The sequence below is a fragment of the Corapipo altera genome, unplaced genomic scaffold, assembly GCF_003945725.1.
Source record: "Corapipo altera isolate COAL_440 unplaced genomic scaffold, ASM394572v1 1, whole genome shotgun sequence".
Classification (NCBI taxonomy): Eukaryota; Metazoa; Chordata; class Aves; order Passeriformes; family Pipridae; genus Corapipo; species Corapipo altera.
Window position 1 is genome coordinate 25476700 of NW_020884873.1, and position 22491 is coordinate 25499190.

A 22491-nucleotide genomic window follows, 5' to 3' on the forward strand; every position below is an offset into this window, starting at 1 on the left:
TATTTTCTCTGATGTTTAGAAAATGTGCTATTTCAATGCCCAAGGATTTCTCCCTGTATTTTTGATTCAGCCTAAAACCCTACTCCTGTGTCTGTAAAAGCTGCTAATCTCACTCTCTCTGGATGTTAGAGGTAGCTGTTTCTTCCCTCTTCATACCCATGTTGTTTTATTTTCCTCTTTCCTTTGTCTCTGTGGAGCAGAAATTCAGGGCTATTTCAGATTTCTTTGCCATTTTTTTCTTATCTTCCAGGCTTTCTCCACATGCCATTAACTCACTGTCTATATCATTTTTCTAAAACCCATATTTTACACTACAACTTACTTGATAAAATATCTCCAGTGGTACACAGCCATCCATCCAGTGATGGATTAGATAGTGCTTTACCATCTAAGTCAATATGACTTCGCAATTCTTAGTCATCTCTTCCCCTTGATTAGACTTGACTCCTCCACACCAGAAGAAATGCATTACATTTTGCTCAAAGCGTTACAGCCAAAGTAAGTTTTGTGGCTCCATTTTATATCACTTGAAGCTGTCAGACAGGAAAGACACTTCATCCTCCACTACATGCTTTGAATTTAAGCTCTCTACCTTCCTGTATTGTTTGGTAACTTGCCTCAGCTGAATCATCTGTTTCCTCCTAAACTCTCATCCCTTTTCCCAGACTGTTGGGGTCTATATATGTTTGTGTCCTACATCAGTGTTTGAAATAATCTCTCACTTTCTGTAGATCAAGGATCACTATGCCTTTCAAATCCCTTTTCAAAACCCATTTCTTTTGCTCATTCTTTTATTGGTATTAATTTTGAGTAATCTGCCTACTAATATATTTCTCTTTTTTGTATCTAGAATCTAAATTTCAGAAGATATGATAGTCTTTAAACCATTTATTTTAAGCATGTGAAGCTACACAATGGAAAGTCATACAAACAATATACTTAGGTCTAATTTAAAACCTGAGTTGTGGCCTCTGGATTTGTTAGCCTCATTCTAAGTTAAACATTCATTTCCTTTAGATCAGTTTTTACTTCCCTGCCAGTGACATCAAACATCCTACCTGTCAACCTTAAACATTTCATAAGTATTTTCAGGCTTTCAGTAAGGTAAGCAGTGAATCTTGCTGGGAGTCTATCTGAGTCCCATGGAATAGCCTATCCATTACAATTCTCCAGTTCACTACCATCTGTAGCTCAAACATACATTGCAACCCAGAATTTGTTTTTTAATCTTGCATAAGAAAATCATGACACATGCAAAATACAATAATAACCATGGAAAAAATTTCCGTGTTGTTATTTTTTCCTTTTTTTTTTTTTTTCTGGAAGTATTTCCTCTGCCACTTCATAAAGAAAACTGAATGGAATCCTGAGGCATCGTGTGCAGCCTTCCAAAAAGAAAATCTGAAAAACAAATAGGATAAACATTTAGAACTGCAAGTAAAGCGATTCAGTTACAGACTGAATGTTACAGGTGGAATGGTACCTCACAAAACTGAGGAATGAAGTGTCTGCTTCTGAGTGCCTTAGACAAATGAAGGATTGCAATAAAGTTCACAAAGGATTTAATAATCCAGTCATGGTGGTGGTGGGGGTGTTATCTATGGATTTTGTTGGTATTATAAATGTGGCAGTGGATCAGCTCTACTTTGCAGTGACAGGCAAAGCTTTGTGCCTCGTTTGGAAATATTAGAATATAAAAATAATGCAGTTGTCATTTCTGACAGCCATGAATGCCTCTACAAATAAGTACCTTCTCTTGAGCTTCTGGGGCACAGTGCTCAAGCAGACTAGAGTATAATACAAAGATGACCTTGTCGCTCTCTGTACAGCTGTATATACAAGCAGATTCACTGTACTGGTTAGGCAAAGCTAAATCCTTAAGTCAGGTTGGCATCCTTAAGGGTAAAGGGACAATAGAGGGCCTTTTTATGTATCTTTTTATAGAGAAAATATGTCAGGAAAGTAAACAATAACCTCTGAAAGTGGGAAGAAGCACAAATTCCTAGTGTTATCAAAAAGTGATGAAGAATTAGAGTGGATCAAATATGAAATGGTTTACTACAGTGAATGTACATATATGTGTCCTAGAGTAAGTAATATAGGGAGGGAAAAAAGTCTTTTACTCAGAAAAGAGGAAAATAAGGAAAAAATCTTACTTTATGTATTTTTTTCCTCTTGGGAACAGATATATTGTAATAAAAATTTAGTAAGTTTAAAAATTTTAATATATTTAAATACTTTAATTTAATTTTGTGGTTTCAAGGACTTGGTTTATTAAGAACATACTGTTTCTGAATGGTCATTTGGGATTTACTTTTTTGGAAAAATTTTTAAAATTCTGCTGAGTGTTGCAAATTCTGCAAGAGAAAATCTCACATTATCGTGAGAATATCAATCTTGGACTTTTATACAGCTTTCACACCTTTGTAGATCTTATAAAGAACAGCCTCTTCATAATGTAAAGGTATATCATTGCATTTTTTAGCTCACCACCTTTTCATTGCTGTATCATTTTAGAAAGTCAAAGTTATAGTTTCGTATTACCATGTAAAACTGCACATGTATGTCTGATAGCAACATATGCATGTGCAGAGGATTTGAGGTCTTAAAAGTTCCCTCTGAAGAGACTGAGGAAAGCAATACATCTCATTTAGAAAGGAAGAGATTTATAATTCATTCATGTTTATTAATTATTATGTTTAACTGCTTAATACCAGCTATATGAAACAAATTGCATTTATACCATCCTGGTAGTTACTTAATTGTGCATGAATAATGAAGGCACAAAATCCTCAAGCGAAGCTGTGCCTTCAGAATTACATTATGAATTGAATCCTTTTTTTCAACATCAAAGTCTTACATTTTTAGTAATGGTAACTACTCTACTCAAATGGTCTTAAAGAACAGGGGTCTCAGTGCAGGAAGTTCTGAGACTATTTTTCAAAAGCTGAATGACATTACCTGGAAAAAACGAGTAAGATTTACCCTTTTTTCTGTGCAAATTTCACTTGTGGAGTGTTCCGCAATGCAATGTTAAAGATTGGAAATGGAGCTGCAAGAGGAAGCAGCTCTAAAAAGACGTCAGGAATTCTGTATGTACATATGCATGATCCTGGGTGCATTTTTAGCTAAGGCTTCTAGTATAAGGATGTCAAACAGCGCCTTCGGACAAACCGGTTTGGAGGGACAGGTCGAGGAGCAGGTCGGGGGCTGGTAAGAGCGCGTCCGCAGTGCCACCTGGTGTCAGCGGTGCTGTCAGAGCCTCCCCTGGCACCTACCGAATCTACCGGGGCGCGCTCTCCTCGGGGAGTCCTTCTCTTTGATGTCTTTACTCGGTATGGACCTACCAATAGGTCTGATGAGCAAAAAACCCTCACTGGCATGATGCATGATATTTTGCTTTGAGCTGTTTCCATTTGTAAAACAGTAATGTAACGGCTTCCTGTGAAACCACACAAGCAATGCCAGTGTTCTCCTTCGAGTGGTGATCGTACTGGGCTCTCTGCTTTCTGTACATCTTCTTTAGTCATGGCAGTTTTATGTTCCTCCATCCTCACCTGTGTAATTGCCTTAATTTTTGTTGCCAACCCAACATAGTAACTGTCTAATGAAAAATACAATGGGGAAAAACTAATATAATATGACCAGCAAATACAGTTGTAAGTCTTCTTCCTCATCCTTAGGGACTTCAGTCAGGCTGCTCAGAGCAAAGATGGGGGAACTGTGTAACACTGCAGTCCAGTCAACAAATATGGCACATACAGTCATCCTGTAACTGAAAAAAAATGCATTTATTTATTCTTAAGTTTTCCAAAGAAAAACTTCAGAAGGTAATAAACTACCGGTGACTGCAAGCACTCTAACTCAGACTACCTGCATTTTCAGTAGTCAGGGTATTTAATGCCCCTATCTGAGAAGTGTCAGTATTTAATCCATCCAGTGAGCCTCTGATAGGATTTTAAAAGAATGTACTGCTTTGAAAATCAGTAATTATAGTGTGAGAAAAAGGAGGGGATGGGAAAGAGGAGGAAAAAAAAAAAAAAAGAAAAACGAAACCCAAACTGTATGTGTAACACAGTCTTTTCTAAAACAGGCAATCTTTCATTTCCTCAACAGCCTGCTGGAATCTATAGACATGAGCAAGCTCTGTGCTGCCACAGGGAGGTGCAAGGAGTTAGGGAGGACTAGTGTTTGGAGATTCATGTCCCTAACAGCTTCTTCATGATGTTTATGATCATTGGATTTTAAGAAAAAGGAAATCCTTTATGCAACTTAAAAAAAAAATCTACATTGGGCTTTTCACCTTCAGAATAAACAGGCTTCTGTAATTCAGCCCACCCTCAAACAAATGTGGGCAAAAATCTAAATTCTTATTAATTCCTTTTTTCCTACGTGCGACATGTAAATTGGTTTTATTCTCATCCTAGTGAATTTAAAAATATTCTGTGTACAATCAGTCTCCATTTACTGCAGTTCATTGTGAATCTATACAGACAAAACCTTGCAGTTACACATTTGCGTTACTAATATTTGATATATTTACCTCCCAGTTCTCTAGAGTCTAATGGACTCATATTTTATATTATTTGATATATTTATTCAGTTTGGCAAAACAAATATATATTGAATTTTGGTCTTGGAAGGTTTTTTGTTATTAGGGCAGAAACCTTTCTATATGACATGACAAATCTTTATGGAAATCCTAATTTGGCCTACTATATATCAGTTTAGATGTTCAACGCTTTTGAAAATCATGGTATTTAAGTGCAGGGTTTAATCATTGTGCATGCTATGTTTTTTACTACTTCACACAGGCTAGCTTCAAACTCCCAATTTTTGTATGACTTCTATATATTAAATTCCATTGAAAAGTCAGGCATTGCTATGGACAATAGTCAAAATATTTGCGAGGACATAAATAATAAGTTTATAATCTCTCTTTTTGCTAATAATCCCTTAGAGTTTGGGCAGTGCGATCTTCACTTTGTGGCCAAATCTTGTTCAAACCTATGTAGTCCTACATATCTTATTGTTTATGATTCTGTGGGCAAGAACACCATTCATCTTGTTTTAAAGAGTAAAACGGCTAAAATCAATATGCAACTTTGTGATGTGACTAGGTAGTCCTTCTTCTTGACCTTGAATAGAACTACTGAGTGGCTTTATAGTCCTCCATGCCCCCCTTCTTTGATTCATTTAATTAAGTCAGGACTTCCCAATACTCTGTTTAAATGTGTCTAGTTTTAGACAGACATACACCTTTCTTCTGAAGAAGAGAATTATATCTCCAGTGAGAGTTTTTCCATTGTGATACAGAGGTCTAAGGTTAAGGGATGTTGCACAGCCTTGCTACTGCTTTCTCACTTCAGGGAAGGTACCTCATTTGTGCCTGGAAGTTCTGGTATCCAGAATTCCTCTGTTGGCAACAACACTGAGTCATGCAATAGCTTCGTTCTTGCCTGTTGGCTTGACCTGTCTTTGGGAGGAGACCCAGGTACATAGGAAAACAATGCACAGCGTCATCTCTAGCCATCAAGTTGGGATCTGACAGTTAAGCATGGGAAACTGAACTGCTGATGCACACCTGCCATAGTGACATCATAATTCCAACCTAAAATGGGTATGGTAATATTTTTTTCTATTTACTGAAAAAATAACCCCCACAACAAATAAACAAGCAAAAAAGAGAAGTTTAAATTATAGTTAAGATTGTATATGGAACTTGAAGATGACAATTATTAAATGAAATTAATTTCACCTGAAAGCGTATAGTCTATGTGTGTTTGAAGGGATTTGATATATCTGAAGGTAAGTTGATTTGTTATAATGTTTATTGGGCAGACAGTTCTTGTAATACTGTGGTTTTCTTTCATAGGTGACAATACTGTATGCTGTTCTTCACACGAGACACAGCTTGAAATATTTTGATAAAATGAGATGCTTGCGGAAAAGATCAGCAGTGTCATTCTTAGGAATCCTTGTCGTTTGCTTGCTGTTCATGAACCTGTACATTGAAGATGGTTACGTTTTGGTAAGTTTTTTAGATAGGAGAAATTATCCTAGAACAACAAAACAGGATGCATCCCTAGTTAAACGCTAAATTTCATAATTCCTTCAATTTTCTCTGTTTGTGTACCATTAACAATGAAGTATCCTCAAAATGTGTCCTTTATGATGAAATCATCTTCCTAATGTATACCATATACAGTGTGTCAGTAAGATCCTAACAGTCCTTTTCACAGAAGTAAATATGTCTCTGTTTATTGGAAGTATGGGAGATAATGAATATAGCAAAACATGAAGGTATCTCCATCAGGTGCCCTTTGAGTCAAAATATTCTCTGTATTTTCCATACTTCTGGATTTCCCTCAATTTTAATGTTGAAAATAGACTACATCTGAAATATTCGTGTGAGATAATTTCAGTCCACACTGCAAATCTCACCTGTGAATGGTGCATTAAAGGCTATTATAAAAATTAAATTATAAAAGAGAACTCTCATTAATTCCATCTACTTTAAACTCCTTGCATGAATAATTTCTTTTTAGTGGTTTTATTTTATGTTTTTCTCACCTTCTATATCTCAGATTTGAGTCGGACAGGTTCAGTTCTACAGCATTAACAATTAGATGTAAATTCAACTTAGTCTAAATTTATGATTTTGAAAAGAAAAAAATAGAAAGGTTTGTGTTAGGAGTTTCAAAAAATAAGCTTCTAACAATGTAACATGACTTTACAGTTTGTATGCAACATAGAGTGTCTCAGTGCTGAATGTCAAACAAGCCCTGAAGTCTTGATTAGTGGATTGGATTTCCAATTCTTTGGAGGTTGGACTGGGTCTGGTAAAAGAGCATGGTGGCTTAACAACTGGAGCTTGCAAATAGCAAAATGACTAAACTGAATATGTTATACTGTGATGTGATTAGACATTCCTATCTTGATCTTGAATTGAACTGGGAAAGTATGGGCTTTCCAATATTCTGAAAGGTGAAGTTCAATCTCAGTTGGACCTGAAAAGAAACACAACAGTATTACAAAAAGTATAATACACAAATAGTATAATCTTTAAATTACTTATCAGAACCATATATAACTTCCTAATAATTTTAATTCAAAATATTTTACTTCTGAAATTACTTATAACAGTATTGTAAATATTTACAAATTAAGATTATGCTAGTATTTTTTTAAGTCACTGAAAACATAGCCCATGCCTCTATCATATTACTCCATTACAGATATATTGCTTTCTCTAAAACTAAAGTTTTGCACTCTTTTATTTATTTAGCAATTCTTGGTTATGATCAAATTTGACCTGCCTTGTCACTTTTTTTTTTCCCTAGTGGTATTTGCCCTGGTGTTTCTTCCCCATTCTCTAATTGCTTCAAAGTCCCCCAGATGTTTTTGAAAGTACTTTTATTATTACTGCTAATGGTGTTCCTCTTGGTTTGCTTTTGAAATCTTTTCCCGTCCTGTTTGCCAGCTCCCCAGATGGCTCCATGTCTTATTCTTAATTTTCTCTCCTTTTCCCCACTTTTTTATAAATTCTCTCTCTTTCATTGCTTCTCTCATCACAGTTCTGGCATGTTTGTATTCGTGTAGTTCCCAGCCAAGTCTCTTGCCAAGTCTCCTGACAGTTCTTCCAGATCTCTTGATACCTTTATGGTCCATCAAGAATTTTCAAATGTGTTAGTCTGTTGACTTTTTAGTTTATTTATTTTCAACTTCCCTGACCATGTCTGACAGCTCCAAACACACTGTGCCTGGTGTGTTTTCTCTGCTGAGGTAAAAGATGAGCAATTTCAGTATTTGTGGCAAAGAGAGAGACACTTAGGGAAAGCCTTTAAGGACAACACGCTAACCAGTTCCCCTCAGGGAATGAGAATATGAAAGTCCTCAAAGCCCCGAAGGCACTCTGAATTGTAGCCTATCTCCTGCTGGACTATCTGCTGAAGGTAACTGATAAAAGAAAGGCAACTGACCCTGAGTTCCTCTTCCCGATCTCAGGCAGCAAGCTGTGCAAGGGACTGTGGAGTTGGTGTCTCTGGCACCACATGTAAGATTAGATGAGTGGTCTTTTTCAACATATTAGAATATTAAAGTAAGATTTGTTATGGCAAGTCTTAAGAAGGGAGAGGAGAACCTTTCTGCTTTTGCTCAGAGAGTATCACATGTCCAAAAAATCCCATCACTGTTTTCTACAGGGCATTTGCTGCAGAAATGGAAAGAGCAAAATTGCTTAAGTATATTGGATAGAGGGTGTGCAGTTATGCACTGCTGATGCATGTATATTAGAAAAGCAGTTTAAGGTGCTTCGTCTGCAACATATGAACTACATTTGATCAAATATTTTGAAGACATACTGAATTAATATATACCAGATATCACAATATATGCAGTGGAGTTTTTAAACCTTTTCAGAGTTGTAAGTGAACTGTAAGCAAAGCATGTGTTTTGTACTCTTCTGTGAATACTTATCACTATTTTGGGCACTATGAAAACAATAGTAGTATTGTAGCTGACACAGCATCTTTAGCAGAGCAGAGTATCTCCATAAAGAATGGAGAACTTCTGGCACTTCAACCTATGGCACCCATATAAAACCCGCAAGCTTCAGCAAACACTGGAATGTAAGTTAGAGGTTAGTTAACAGATGAAAGTCAGAACCATCATAGAAAAAACTAGAGAAGACAAACAAAGAGAATTAATCAAGCTCCTCAGCTTCACTGACCTCTGCATAGTAGTGTGAGATAGAAGAAACAGATTTTAAGCTTTTGGAAAAATCCATATCTCAGTTTTGCCCATCATTCAACAAAGGAATGAAAATAGCAACTATAAAAAAAAAGTTAGCCACAAAAGGCATTTATTAAAAAAAAAAAGGAAAATTTTTGTGGTCAGCTTGTTAAAATCAAAACATTTTGTTCTGACTTTGTCTATTTCTAAACATTTTGAAACTTTTTATGTAGGAAAACCTCAGCAGAATGGGTTTCTATTCCAAAACCTTCTTATGAAACAAGAAATTTTGGTGCTCTATTCTGGAACAAATGACACATAATATTTTGACATTAAAGAAAGGTTGGTTTTATAAAAAAGAAGTTTTTGGACCAGCCCATTTTTTTTCCATCTGCTATTTTTCATGGAAAATCTCTTGAAGTTTTGGTGTATTCTGTTCCTAGACCATTGAGTTATATTTTAATTCTGAATCCATTCATCAAACTTCCTCTCGTAACTTATGAGCAAATACAAAGTAGTACAGAAGCAATAGAGAGAAATTACTCGAGAGATAATGTATATATCAGAATAAATGAACTCATTTCTACAAGGACCTGCCATCAGACTAAGATCCAACCAGGTAAATTAAACAAGCATTCATACTTTTAAATTCAGTCTCATGGAGTTACAACCTGTTAGATACTTTACCTTTTCTTAAGGACTAAGGAACAAATTTTTCCTGAAGCTCAAGTGACCTTATGGATTGGGCACTACTCATGAAGCTGCTCTTTCCCTTCTGTGACTTTACGATTGTTAGGAAAGCCTTCTGGAAGAAAAAGACTGAAGGAGGAGGCAGGAAGAGGAGGCATGGTGAGAAATGTGCCTTTTTTTCTATGCCATCAAACAGTGTTCATCAAATTCAGAGAAAGCTTTTGCTGTCTGCATGATCATATGTATTTCTTCTTATCACAAATCTGAGTAGAAGCTTCTCAGAAAAATGGCAAAATGAGCCAGATGCCAGAATCTAGTTTTGTCTTTCATTTGCAACAGGTTCAGTGGCTTTTTTAATCACTGAAAAAATCTCCCCCACTTCTACATCGATGAAAGTTATCTTATCTGTTGCTGACAAAACCCTCTTTTGAATACCACAGCATTTTTTTGCCAACAATTTAGTATTTGCTATTTTTCCAGAGACTTTGTGCAAAATATTTTTTTCTTTTCTTTTACTGTAATCTGAAGGGTCATGGTAGATTTTCTGTAATGTTTCAGTAATGTTTTGGTTTGTTTTGTTTTTTGCTGGTTTTTCTTTTTTTTTTAAATGAGGTGACATATACATGCTTTCACAAAAGCTGACACTGAAAAATGTTATTCTTAGAAACCTGCCTGTCCATGCTTCCTCTTTAGCTGGCACTCACAAATGTGTTTCTCTCTGTCTCTCTCCCTCCTCTATTCTCTTTGTTTTCCCGCTATTAGGAAGGGGGCAAGCAACAAATCAGAGAAACAGCCACGCACCAGCTCAACCCAGAGCGTTATGTTCACACTTTTAAAGATTTGTCTAATTTCTCAGGATCTATAAACATTTCCTATCGCTACTTAGCTGGCACACCTTTGCCAAGGAAAAGTAAGTAACTGCAATCTGAATGTTATGAAATGAGGCAATTTAAAAATAAGTTAAATCCATATAGTCCCTCTGGTATTTCTAGGTAGGACGAGCTGAGTTAAGCAGTGACAATCTCAAAAAAGTTAGTGGGACAGTTATCTCTGCACAGGCAGTTCTAGAGTGGATGCAAGTCCAGACCTAGCAGTGACTGCCCCACAGCCTGGTTACCTTCTGACCAAATGGCTGACTTGCAGACAGCCTGCAAGCAGCCCCCGGATGGTCTGTGTGAGCATACTTCTATGGATGCCTCCTCTCAGGCAAGGTGATGATGATTTAGAAAGCAGAAGCAAGGCATATATGCTGATGGTTTTCTGTAACAGCTCTCTGAGACCATCCTGTCAATCTCTGTCTGTATAACCAGTAAATCCAATGTTAAGTATGCTTGGGATCCCATAGATACAGCCTTCAGGTTCCCTATTCTACCAGCCCAGCAGCTGCAAATGGAACTCCTTGTTCCTTTAGCTGTGATAATAAGGGAGGTGAATTGTGCTGTTATGGGGAAAGTAAAGAAGGGTTCTTCTCAGAGTTATCTGCAGATGGACTATTTAGTTACTCTGATTTCAGACGAGAAATCAAGTTCAAGACTTTCCTCTAGAAGTGAAATATGGCCATTCCTAGCCTTTAGACAGGTGTCCTTTGTGTTCCAAATCAATCATTTCTCAAAGCTCAGAAGCTCAAAAACAGAAGGTAAAATAAAATAGTTTGTTATTTGTAGAAAGCTATAAAGTTTGTTCAAATTAGATTTGAAAAATTTGAGGCTCTGTAGGTAGTGCAAATGACTTCTGGGATTGTACTTCACTGTACAACTGCTTTTTGAGCAGACTTAAGCCTCGAGGAAACACTGAATCACTATATCAGAACAGTCTTTTACAAAACATCATATTTTAAGAAAGTTGGGGTAGGTTCAACTGAAGTACACCCTGTCAATTATAAAATCTTAACATGTTCTACATCAGAAGTTAGAAAAATAGAGATATATTAGCAAATATCTGAAAACAAAACTAATTTGGAATGCTGGTAAAAATGCAATGGCAGTGACTACAAAATGGCAGAGATGAAAATTCTTCCCTTATAATTAGAATACATCTCTCTCTAGAAAGATGTAACAGCATTAAAAATTATTTGTACAAGCAAGAAGAGAAATATATTCTCTTTTACTTTAAAATAATATCTAAATTGCATTTTGCAAGAAGGAGTTCCCTGTAAAATGCTCAATGAGTCCTGAAAAAGAGTTAGAAAAAGAACTAGCAAGGAAAAACTGGACAAATTCAGCTAAAGAACAAATATGCTGAAAATAAATTATCCATGCAAAATCCATAACACTCTGCAGTTGTGTATAAATGTTATTAGACTTTTAGAGGGTTTAAAATTATAAAAGTTTGGCAATTACTCTATGTATCATATTTTTGTGCTGCATTTGGTAGTTCTTAGCTTTAAAAATACTGTGTGAGTAATCACCTCATAAACCCCTTTCTTTAGCAGATTTTAAACCCTTATAATTTTCTGTGTGGTTTCACCTACCAGGTGTATACATACACATTGCTTTCACATCTGACCACGACATGCTATTCCTTGCAGTTAACAAGTAAATGTTTAACACAATAGTCTCCATATGTCTATTTGCTTGCAACACATTGCTTCTTTACAAAAAGGCAATAAAGGTCCTTTATTGCATGCAATTTAAGTTCACATACCAAATTTCTCACTCTTCACCATTCACGAGATTTATTTCATATAAGCAGAGCTCTGGAGGGCAAGCTTTGTGACAAAAGTGTTTCCAATATCAAATACCCAGTTTTTGTTGAAATTGTCTTTCGTACAGGGTATCTTACAATTGGACTATCCTCTGTAAAACGGAAAAAGGGAAATTATTTACTTGAGACCATCAAGTCCATATTTGAACAGTCAAGCTATGAAGAACTCAAAGAAATCGCAGTGGTAGTACAACTGGCAGATTTTGACTCAGCCTGGTGTGAAGGGATCGTCCAGGATATTTCACAGAAATTTGCACATCATATAATTGCAGGCAGATTAATAGTTATTCACGTCCCTGAGGATTATTATCCTGTACTGGATGGCCTCAAAAGAAATTACAATGACCCAGAGGACCGTGTGAAGTTTCGATCAAAACAAAATGTAGATTACGCTTTCCTTCTAAACTTTTGTGCTAATCTTTCTGACTATTATGTGATGCTAGAAGATGATGTTCGCTGTTCAAAGAATTTTTTGACTGCTGTTAAGAAAGTAATTGCCTCACGAGAAGGATCCTACTGGGTGACTTTGGAATTCTCCAAACTGGGATACATTGGAAAGCTTTATCATTCTCATGACCTCCCACGCCTGGCTCACTTTCTGTTGATGTTTTACCAAGAAATGCCTTGCGATTGGTTACTCATCCACTTTCGCGGGCTGTTAGCTCAAAAGGAAGTGATACGTTTTAAACCATCTTTGTTCCAGCACATGGGATACTACTCATCTTACAAAGGAGCTGAAAACAAGTTAAAGGATGATGATTTTGAAGAGGAATCATTTGATATCCCTGACAACCCACCTGCAAACTTGCACACCAACATGAATGTATTTGAAAACTATGAGGCAAGCAAGGCTTACAGTAGCATTGATGAGTATTTCTGGGGCAAAGCTCCTTCTAGTGGAGACTTCTATGGAATTGTATTTGAAAAGCCCATTAAAATCAGTAAAATTAAAGTTGTTACTGGAACTGAAGATCGGCAAAATGATATTTTACATCATGGAGCCCTGGAAGTAGGAGAAAAGATTGTAGGCAATAAAAAAGGGAGACAATGTACAACTTACTTGAGACTAGGGGAGTTCAAAAATGGGAATTTTGAAATAACTGATGTAGAGCACAAAGTTCTGTTTGATATTAACTGCATGAGAATACTTGTTACCAAAAGCCAAAAAGAATGGTTGATCATTAGGAGCATTAGTGTCTGGACTTCTCAAACACCAAATCAGTAAAGCAAAGCCACCTGAGCAGGTACAAAGTGCACACAATCATCTGGGTTCCAACTGGTGACATTCCCCAGAAAAACTGACACTTACAACTCTTCACTAAAGATGTAAAAAATCTGGGGAAATCACAAAACAAGTAAAGCAATTTATTTTTTACTAGTTTGGTCAGGCAATATACAAACATTTATTTGCTGAAAATTTTGAATTTTATAGGAGATCTTTAAACTCTTTTTTTATTATTATTTCTCTGGAAGAGAGATCTTGTGGACCATACAAACAAAAAACCCATCCTATAATTGCCAAAAGGTTTAAATCTATGACCAGTATGTTGTGAAATAAGACTGAATTGCACCTTATGCACATAAAAATTTAAAATCTTATGATAGTATGCATTTGTACTGTAGTTGGTGATGTGTTTCTTCTACAGGCAGTTGTGAAAAGGAAATCCGTCCTGAAACTGGCAGTTTCCTTCTGAGCACTGTAAGAAAATAGTGTGGCTAATCATTGCAACTTCTTTTCAAAAGGGAATGTATGTAAAATTATAAATCTGACATGAAAATTATGTAAAGAAAGAGATAATTGCATCTGTTATTCTGTTTTAACAAATATCCTTTGTTCTTTTTTCTGGGTCCTTTCAGTGAAATTAGCAGTACTTGGATTCTATATTACTTAGGGGACCAATTTACTCTCCTAACTTGAACAAAATGTCTCACAGTAAGCAAGGTTTCTGCTTGAGTACTGATGTCAATATCAAACCCAAGCAACTCAAGGGCACCACTGTTCTCTTAGACAGGCATCTTAACAGATCCCAGATGCAACATTTTTTGTTCCTTCATGATATGTAGAACTCTCCCTGAGAAATTTGCATATAGCTGAATACTACAGTATGCTTTTAGCATAACAGAAGACTCTTATGTCTTCCATATATACACGTCCAGTTTAAGTATGATACAAATACAGACTGTACCAGGTTAATCAATTGGAGGTCAGTGTAAGCTCCAGTCTCCTCTGGGTGATTTATAGTCAATAGAAGAGACACAAAATGAGGAATCCTTATTCAATGAGAAATTAATATGGTCCTAAGTTAGTTTTTTGGGGGTTTGGGGGTTTTTTTGCAGTTTTCTAATTCTAATCATATTAGTCTTGTAGACATCTTCTGTCTACAAGGAAGATGCTAGGCATATTTCCTGTAAGAATATTTTGTCTGGCTTTAGACAAAAATCAGAAAAGTTCTCTCAGTCTGCATGACTTCAGTATCAGTTCTGGGATACTAGTGCATCGCACAGGGAGGCTGTATAGCATATGATTTATACAATATGCATACATTCAGATTAGCAGAATTTGTGGGGTTTATTCTTCTAAGAAATTCTTGAGATATCTCAGCAGACACACTAAAAATACATGAGTTGCAAGTGTGACACAGATGAACACTTTATTGTCAGTCTCATGAGTACTATGGTTATCATCTGATTGCATTTATGATTTTTCAGTTAAACCTGGAAGGTAAGAAATTTGAAGAATGCCTGCACTGACCAAGAATGAATTAATGACTGTATGAGTACATCCAAACCTAACATGGTTATTTCAGAAGAGTAAATTATTTTTAAAAACTACAGAAACATCAATGTAATTGCTTTTCCTGGTTCATAAACCTGTATAAATTCAGGTCCACGTTTGTCAAATCCAGTACAAAGGAGAGGTACATTGTCAAATAAATTTTCTGATATATGCTTCTACGTAATTCAGAAAAGCATCTTTTTCTCAAAGAAAGTCTTTATTTCTTTGTTCCTTAATACACACTTAAATCCCTGTTTTTCATATATATATCTTCAGTAAAGCAGATTAAAATGTCATACATGTTCAACGTGAAAAGGAAATTAATACAACTTTTTAAAAAAATAACTACATGCTAATCTTAAATTATTATAAATACCTATAAATTACTTGGTTTTTAATATTGATCTTCCATGTTTATAAAATAACTACTTGATAATTAATTATTGGTCAATCTCCATTTCTTTTAATAAGCTGTCATTCTTCTATTTTTCCTTTCATAGAATCACAGAACAGTTTGGGTTTGAAAGGACCTTAAAGATCACCTATTTCCAACCACCCTGCCATGGGCAGGGATACCTTCCACTAGACCAGATTGCTCAGAACCCCATCCAACTTGGCCTTGAACACTGCCAGGGATGGGGCATCCACAGCTTCTCTGGGCAACCTGTTCCAGTGCTTCACCATCCTCATGGTAAAGAATTTCTTCCTTAATCTAAACCTACTCGCCTTTCAGTTTGAAGCCATTCCCTCTTGTCCTGTCACTACATGTCCTTGTTAAAAGTCCCTCTTGAGCTTTATTGTAAGTACCCTTTAGGTACTGGAAGGATGCTATAAGGTCTCCCAGGAGTCTTCTCTTCTCCATCCAAACAATTCAAACTCTCTTAGCCTTTCCTCCACCTGCAGCCCTCTGATCATCTTTGTGGCCCTCCTCTGGACTCATTTGATCATTAACTTGTACTTCATTCACTTTCCTTGATCCTTAACTATTAGTGTTGAAGCAAACGTAACTAGGTTAACCAAAAACATTGTCTTTACTTTTATTCAGCAGTGTAGTAGGTCTGAAACAATCTTCTAAATTAGAAGACAATTAGAAGACACCAAGATTTCAAATGTTCTTGTAGTCAAAACCATACACAATGTGAATGACTAGTAAAAATTAAACACTCTCAACATAAGCCTTAGGAATTTAAATGGTATTTTTTTAATTACGAGCCTAACAAAACTGCTTTCCTTTTCAAAAAAGCAGTAGTAATGAGACTTGCCTTGGTATAAAGGCTTAGCAGTGAGAACTCTCGTCTGGTTGTTACCAGTCAAGGAAGGTCAAACCCACAAATGCCCTCAGAGAAGGCTTTCCTTGGCTGTGGATAGTGGTATGTGCTAGGAATGAGAGGCATGTACCACTCTTATTATTGAAATTGAGTTGATTTGGAAAAGTAATTAACAATACATTTATTCCAGAAGAGATTAGAACACAGTTCTGCAAGTTAATGTTTAGTGTTTTGAACACTCACCATAGTGCATCCAACTTCTCCTTCACTGAATGCATATTTTATCCAACTCAATCACATTAAAAAGGATTTAAAAAAAAATAAAAGAAATAGAAAAGAAGCCATGAAATCAATGACAACTGGTTTTCAGACAGATTTTAAATATATGCGTTTGAAAATACGTTTTTTTCTTTGTATGCTAGGAAAAGTGGTTGCTTTCTGAAAGGAAAATATTTAATCAGACATTTATATGTTTACTAATACTTCTCAAAGTTTGAATTTTCTTCTTTTCACTGATTATCAGTGTTATAAAACTCAGTTAATTGGTGTATACAGTTGGTTCTCTTAGTGTGTATTTCCTGGCTTCCTTTGTGGGCATCAATATTTTCATAGCAAAATGTGAATACTGAAAATATTTCACTGTGATCTGCACAGTGATGGATCTGTTCTTAACTCACATACATGCATTGTTCCTACTAGTGTTTGGGATTCCTCATTGTATAATGTCCTTGGGCCTTTTTTTTTTCTTTTCTTAACTAAAAGCCAGTTTGTCATCTACCTTTCTGCACACAGATATCTCCACACATCCTTCTGACATAAGAATTCTTGGGAAGTAAAATACTGCTCACTGTGAATTACAAGAAGAAATGAGCCCTTAGTTTACTACAGAATAAACAAACCAGGAGAAAACAATTTTCAGGCAAACCAGTTTTGGAATATTTAAGATGTGTACTATGATAAACGTGATTCACTAAGGTGCTCTATGAATGTGTTATTTTTAGATCAATCTTCTAACATGATGCTCTGTTTTAATCTCTGCTCAGTATTCTCTTGTGTTAGACCCTAATTTTTTGCTTTTATAAAGGGATGTTGGGAACTTGTTTGTTATTGAATTTTTAAAAGCTAAATAAACAACAAACATGACACCTAATAAAAGATTTCATTTTGGAAACTTATTAAGGGAAAAAGCCCCATGTTTAACTGTCTTAAAAACCGCAGATGACACCAGCTTTCATTGTGAAGCATTTCGGAGAACCTGATGGAAATGGTAGTTCTTACTACTCTCAAGTTAAATTTGCAGTTTTGTTAGGCAGCATTTAAATAAATATTAAATTATAAGTACTAATGCACATCATGTGTCATGAGCTCTAGCAGTGTCATATTCTCAAATGGTAAGGTATATTATTTTGTAAAAACAAGTGAAAATGCAGATATATTATAATTAAAATAAATTAGATGATCTTGATTTCGTATGCTGTATACGAAGACAAATTGATTGGATTACCTCCACCGCTCCATCATTTTTTAAGATAAAGTAAGCAAGGGGCTTAATCTTTGTTCTTTACTCGTTGGTCCTTGGAGATGAAAATTATAAAATTCCTACTGCCTGTATTGGAAGCTGGATCATAGAAGACTGAAAGTGTGATTTTGCAAAATAATTATATATATATATATACACATTAAAATATTTGTCTTATCTTTTTCATTTTAGTTTTAGCCATTCTGGAAGACTGAAATGAAAATAGTTATCAGAAAAATGTATTTTGGTATCTTCAGATGGCATCTTCCAAGATCTTGTCTCGTTTACCAGTTTTGTCACAGTAAATACATTCTAAGTCTTCATGCCCTTAAGTAGAACAGTCAGTCATGTAGACCAAGACCATATTACTGTTTTTGCTGTAAAAGAAAAGAGGAACATGTCCAGAGTCAGTGTACAACAGTTGTCTAAGATCTGATTCCTTCTAATCTAATCTAATTCGTTGCTTGATCTAAAGCATTATTTATTTCATGTTAGTTTAACAATGAAATTAAGTACAGAGAAAGATTAATTGCAATAACATTTCCATGATAGTAGTTTGCTGTTAAACTGCAATTCAATGAAATAGAATTGGCATCTGGACGGATACTAGGCTGTTTTTCAGCCACATTTCTAGATGTTTTTCAACTGTTATGCTACTTACTACCAGTTCTCAAATAAAATTCCACTTTGCCCCAATAGCTGTAAAAAAGATTCTTAAAATTCCATGTAGATATTGAAAGTACTAAAACCTTTCCAAGCCCTTTTCTGGGTTTATATAATAATTTCACATTCAACAAGTAAAGCCAAACATCGAAAGCTGGCTCACTTCCTCTGTTCAGACTGTTAAATACCGGTTTTCCTTCTCTTTTGCTATTTACCCATTAATGATGGTTCTACTTTTGCCAGTTCAGGAAAACCTGCCTGATAGCCATGGAAATCTCAGGCCGTGAATTCTCAGTCTCAAAGGTACTGTGTTTGTACTTTATGAAATGTTCCCATTTCTTAACAGACAGGTACTATTTTTTTGAAAACCAACACAAGCAGTGTACGGTTTCTTGGACCCTCCCCTGGTGTTACTAGAGTAGATTTTCTTCCTACATAACTGCATCAAGCAAAGATACTAAAATAGACATTACCAGGAAAAAAAAGCCTGCTATGCAAAAAACCCTACTTTTAATTTTTAAAACCATATCTAAAGGTTTCTCTGTGATCAGGCTTCATCTGTCCTGAGAAATTTAAGTAAAAAATATGAAAATACCATATTTTCAAGGTAAGGTTAAGTAAATATTATATGTGTGCATTTCTGCTTATGATTGTACTTAAACTATTATTTAAAGGTGGTTGTTTGTCAGAGTATTATCATTGTATTAACCCTTTTACAACAAAAAGGCAGCCATTACGGCCTCCAGAACTGCTCCTTTTTTACTGTCTCAAAAAAAAAAGAATAGACTCAGCATTCAAAAGCATTGCCTTGGGCATTCACACTGATGTGGAACACAAAGAACAATATAGGCCGTGGGTCCAGCTTGCTGTACTGCAACTCTGGAATACTTATGTCTATCAGAGTTGGGGAGGAAATATCACAAGGAGCAGGTCCTATCCCTGCCAGAGTACCTGTAATATTTTTCAAAATAAATGTAAGATATGAAAAGACCTTTTGACTTAATGACCTTCTCTTTAACCACAGTATCATTCAGTCTTCTTTCAGTTGTAGATACCATAGTTCCATTTCTGTAACTTGGGCCAAACGTACATATAACCTAAAAGGAAAAAGGGTATTTAAAGGAAATTTGGCAATGAGTTATTGCATATTTTGCTTCCTCAAATATACATTCACTGTGTTCTGAGGACCTAGATTTAGAGTTGCTGCTCAAACTGAAGTCTAGAGCAACAATTTAAAGTGTTCTGGGTTTTTTCTTTAGTATACCTTGCACCACTAAGAGCAGAGATCTGAACATATAAGTTTAACCTTTACGTCATCCTTTGCTGCTACTGAAAGTCTCTTACTTTGTGCTGATGCCGCTTGGGATATATCAGCTCATTTGCAACTTTAGAATCTATTTTAATTTCATGTTGCACTTTCACCAGCACACACAGACATTCCCTTGTTCTCTCTTTAATTTCAATACTGAATAAATGAACATCATCTTGGGTGAATATTGCCAAACCACTTTCACCTCCATTCAGGAGACTGGGACTGTTACTGTCATTTATTTCTCAGAATTACTTCCTGCATGTGGCCATTGCTCACTACATTTAAATGCCACATCTACTGAGAAGACAATAAGCATGCCATACTGAGACATCCTTTTAAGAGTGTCTCATTAATTTTTTTTCCGTATAACTCTAAGGGTCCACTATCTGATTGTGTCAAAATTATATGCATACCATTTTACCTCCATGAAAATCTCATAAAGCAAACTGGTTTTGTTAATCGCTCCTGCAAATGGTTCCTGGCAGCAGTCTGGCTTTGCGTTTGCAAAATGAGCTGCATTTCTCTCTTCCACAGAGCTGAATTACAACTTTCAAGGAAGAAAAAAAAAAAAAAAGCCCCAAACAGTTATTTTCTCTAGTGGTTGTCTGCTACCTTTCAAAGATGCAATTTCTTTCCTAGGTTTCTTCCCTTCTCTTCCTCAAAATTGTGTATTACAATTAACAAGTGGTCCTCCGCCTTTACAATACCTCAACTCACTCTCATCTGCACACTCATATTTTGATTTTGGTAAGGGGTAATTTAGATTATGCAGAAACTCTTACATTTGGGGCATAAATGACACAAGGCAGCCAACAAATTTTTTGAGAGGTCCGTATTTTTTTTTAAAGCATTCAAAGTGTAATATAAAATATATTCACATAAAGGGGAAAAAATGTTTACTCAAGCATATTTGTGTTAACTGCTACTCATATAAAAACAAACAAACAAAAAGTCAGGTAAGGCTATTAGGTGAGTAACTGTGGTATGTGCATATGTAAATATGTTAATAAAACAGTTGGAAAACCCCACATCTACAGCTGGCTTCTACAACAAAGACTTGAAACTCTCTGGCTAAGTAGAGAAACCATTCTGTGATCAAAGGAGTGTGTCAGAAATAATTTGAACATTAACTTTTGTACAGTTAATCACTCTTTCTTCTGATACTAAGCCAATTCCATGGAATATAATCTCTTGGGTAATATCTCTTGCCAAGCTGTTGCATATATTTTGTAAACAGATGTTACTTTTCATGAATATTGATTATAATTAATATATTTACCTTGAGCACAAACTATTGATAATTTTTTTTTCTTCTCTTGTTCTATTTTCTCTTTTAAACTGAGGAAATATATTTTTTCTTTTCAATAGTTTTAACATAAACATTACAGAAGAAGGGAATAGGAAACACAAGTGTAACTGGTATGAAACTGGATCCAAACTGTTTTCCTAATATCATATCTGAGAAAAGGTATCTAAGTCACAAAAGTGTATTTAAGCATTTATGTGTTCTAAAAAAATACTGGAATATCTTTGTTTCAGAATTTGTTGGGGAAAAAAATGCACAACTAAGTTCATAATATTGAAAAAATTCCCTTTCCCAAATTTTCATTTCTACTGCCAGCAGCAAGGCATCACATTTGTTTAGTTCTGTTTCATGAAACTCAGTTTCCTTGTATCACTAATTTCTGTCATGTCCACAAAATCAAGTCAGACCCCCTTTAGGTTTATATGCATTTAGTTGAACAAATGTTTATCTTTGTAGGTTTATTAAAGACTGAACATCTATCTTACACTGTTCTAAAGAAAAAAATACTGCAAATTTCTGGTCAATGTGTCTCGTTGTTATGATAATTTGTGGCTAATATTTGTTTTTATTTATTTATTTTCATAGACATAGATTTTCTGAGGAGTGGAGGGGTAAAAAAATTGGTTGCATTTCTGTATCATCTGTTTCTGTCATCACCTTCTTCATATCCAGATTTTGCTACTCGCTTGCTCACTGCAGGTAAACACACAGTGAAAACACAAATAAACAGAAAGGCATTGTAAGCAATAGGTTTCTGGTAGAGAGGAGAGCATGAGAGAGTTAGAAGCTGTCTTAGCTATTTAAAGTTCAGTACAAGGAAAGCTAAAGAACATTTTCTTCTGCTGCCCTGCCTTTTGACTGTGACATTTCTTCCATTTCACGTGCCTCTGTGGATACACGATATGAAGCTCTCCCCACTTATTTGGAACTTTTCTATTAACTTTGCACTACTTTGCTATGCCACTCATGTAAGCCAGTTTGCTTCTGGTCAACCTACACCATGTGGTGTCAGTGTACCCTCTAGCTGTCTATGTGGTTTTAAATCTGGGATAAATTACTAACCCAGTAAACATTTTTGCAGATGTTTGGGAGCTGTCTGCTCCTGCTGAGGTTGCAAATTGGAGCCAAACTTGGCATGCTACATCATCTAGAGGAGTGCTTGGGCGTTATTGCACCATAGCCCTCTGACTTGCATCCAGTCAGCCAACAGCTGTAGCAGTTTAAACCTTATCACTGGCCAGCTTTGCTGGTATTCCCCTCCCCTCACTTTGCTTAAATTTACAGACCCACCAGGGGAGCTGGTGGAAGAGAAGAGGTCAGCAGAACCAGTGCTCAATGTGGTGTCTTTGCACAAACATACTTCCAGAATATTTTAAATATTCTGAGAGGTTGAGGACCTGGAATGTCAGAGGCATTACCCCACGCTGCTCTCTAGTCCTACCTAGCTGGCAGAAGCTGTGGCAGGGAGTTGGTTGCATGAAGCGTTCAGCTGGTCCTTAAAACACCTCTTTTGGGTTTTCC

General features: G+C 35.8%; 1 protein-coding gene across 2 annotated transcripts in view; it reads left to right on the forward strand.

Moving 5' to 3' along the window:
- MGAT4C (MGAT4 family member C) overlaps window positions 1–15090 on the forward strand; it is a 323806-nt gene extending 308716 nt beyond the window's left edge. For both annotated transcript variants that reach the window (XM_027663574.1, XM_027663584.1), the window contains 3 exons: window positions 5876–6031; window positions 10186–10333; window positions 12195–15090. In XM_027663574.1, the coding sequence (XP_027519375.1) occupies window positions 5933–6031; window positions 10186–10333; window positions 12195–13351 (1404 nt within the window). In that variant the 5' untranslated portion in view covers window positions 5876–5932 and the 3' untranslated portion in view covers window positions 13352–15090. The remainder of the gene's footprint in view (window positions 1–5875; window positions 6032–10185; window positions 10334–12194) is intronic.
- The last annotated feature ends 7401 nt before the right edge of the window (window positions 15091–22491 follow it).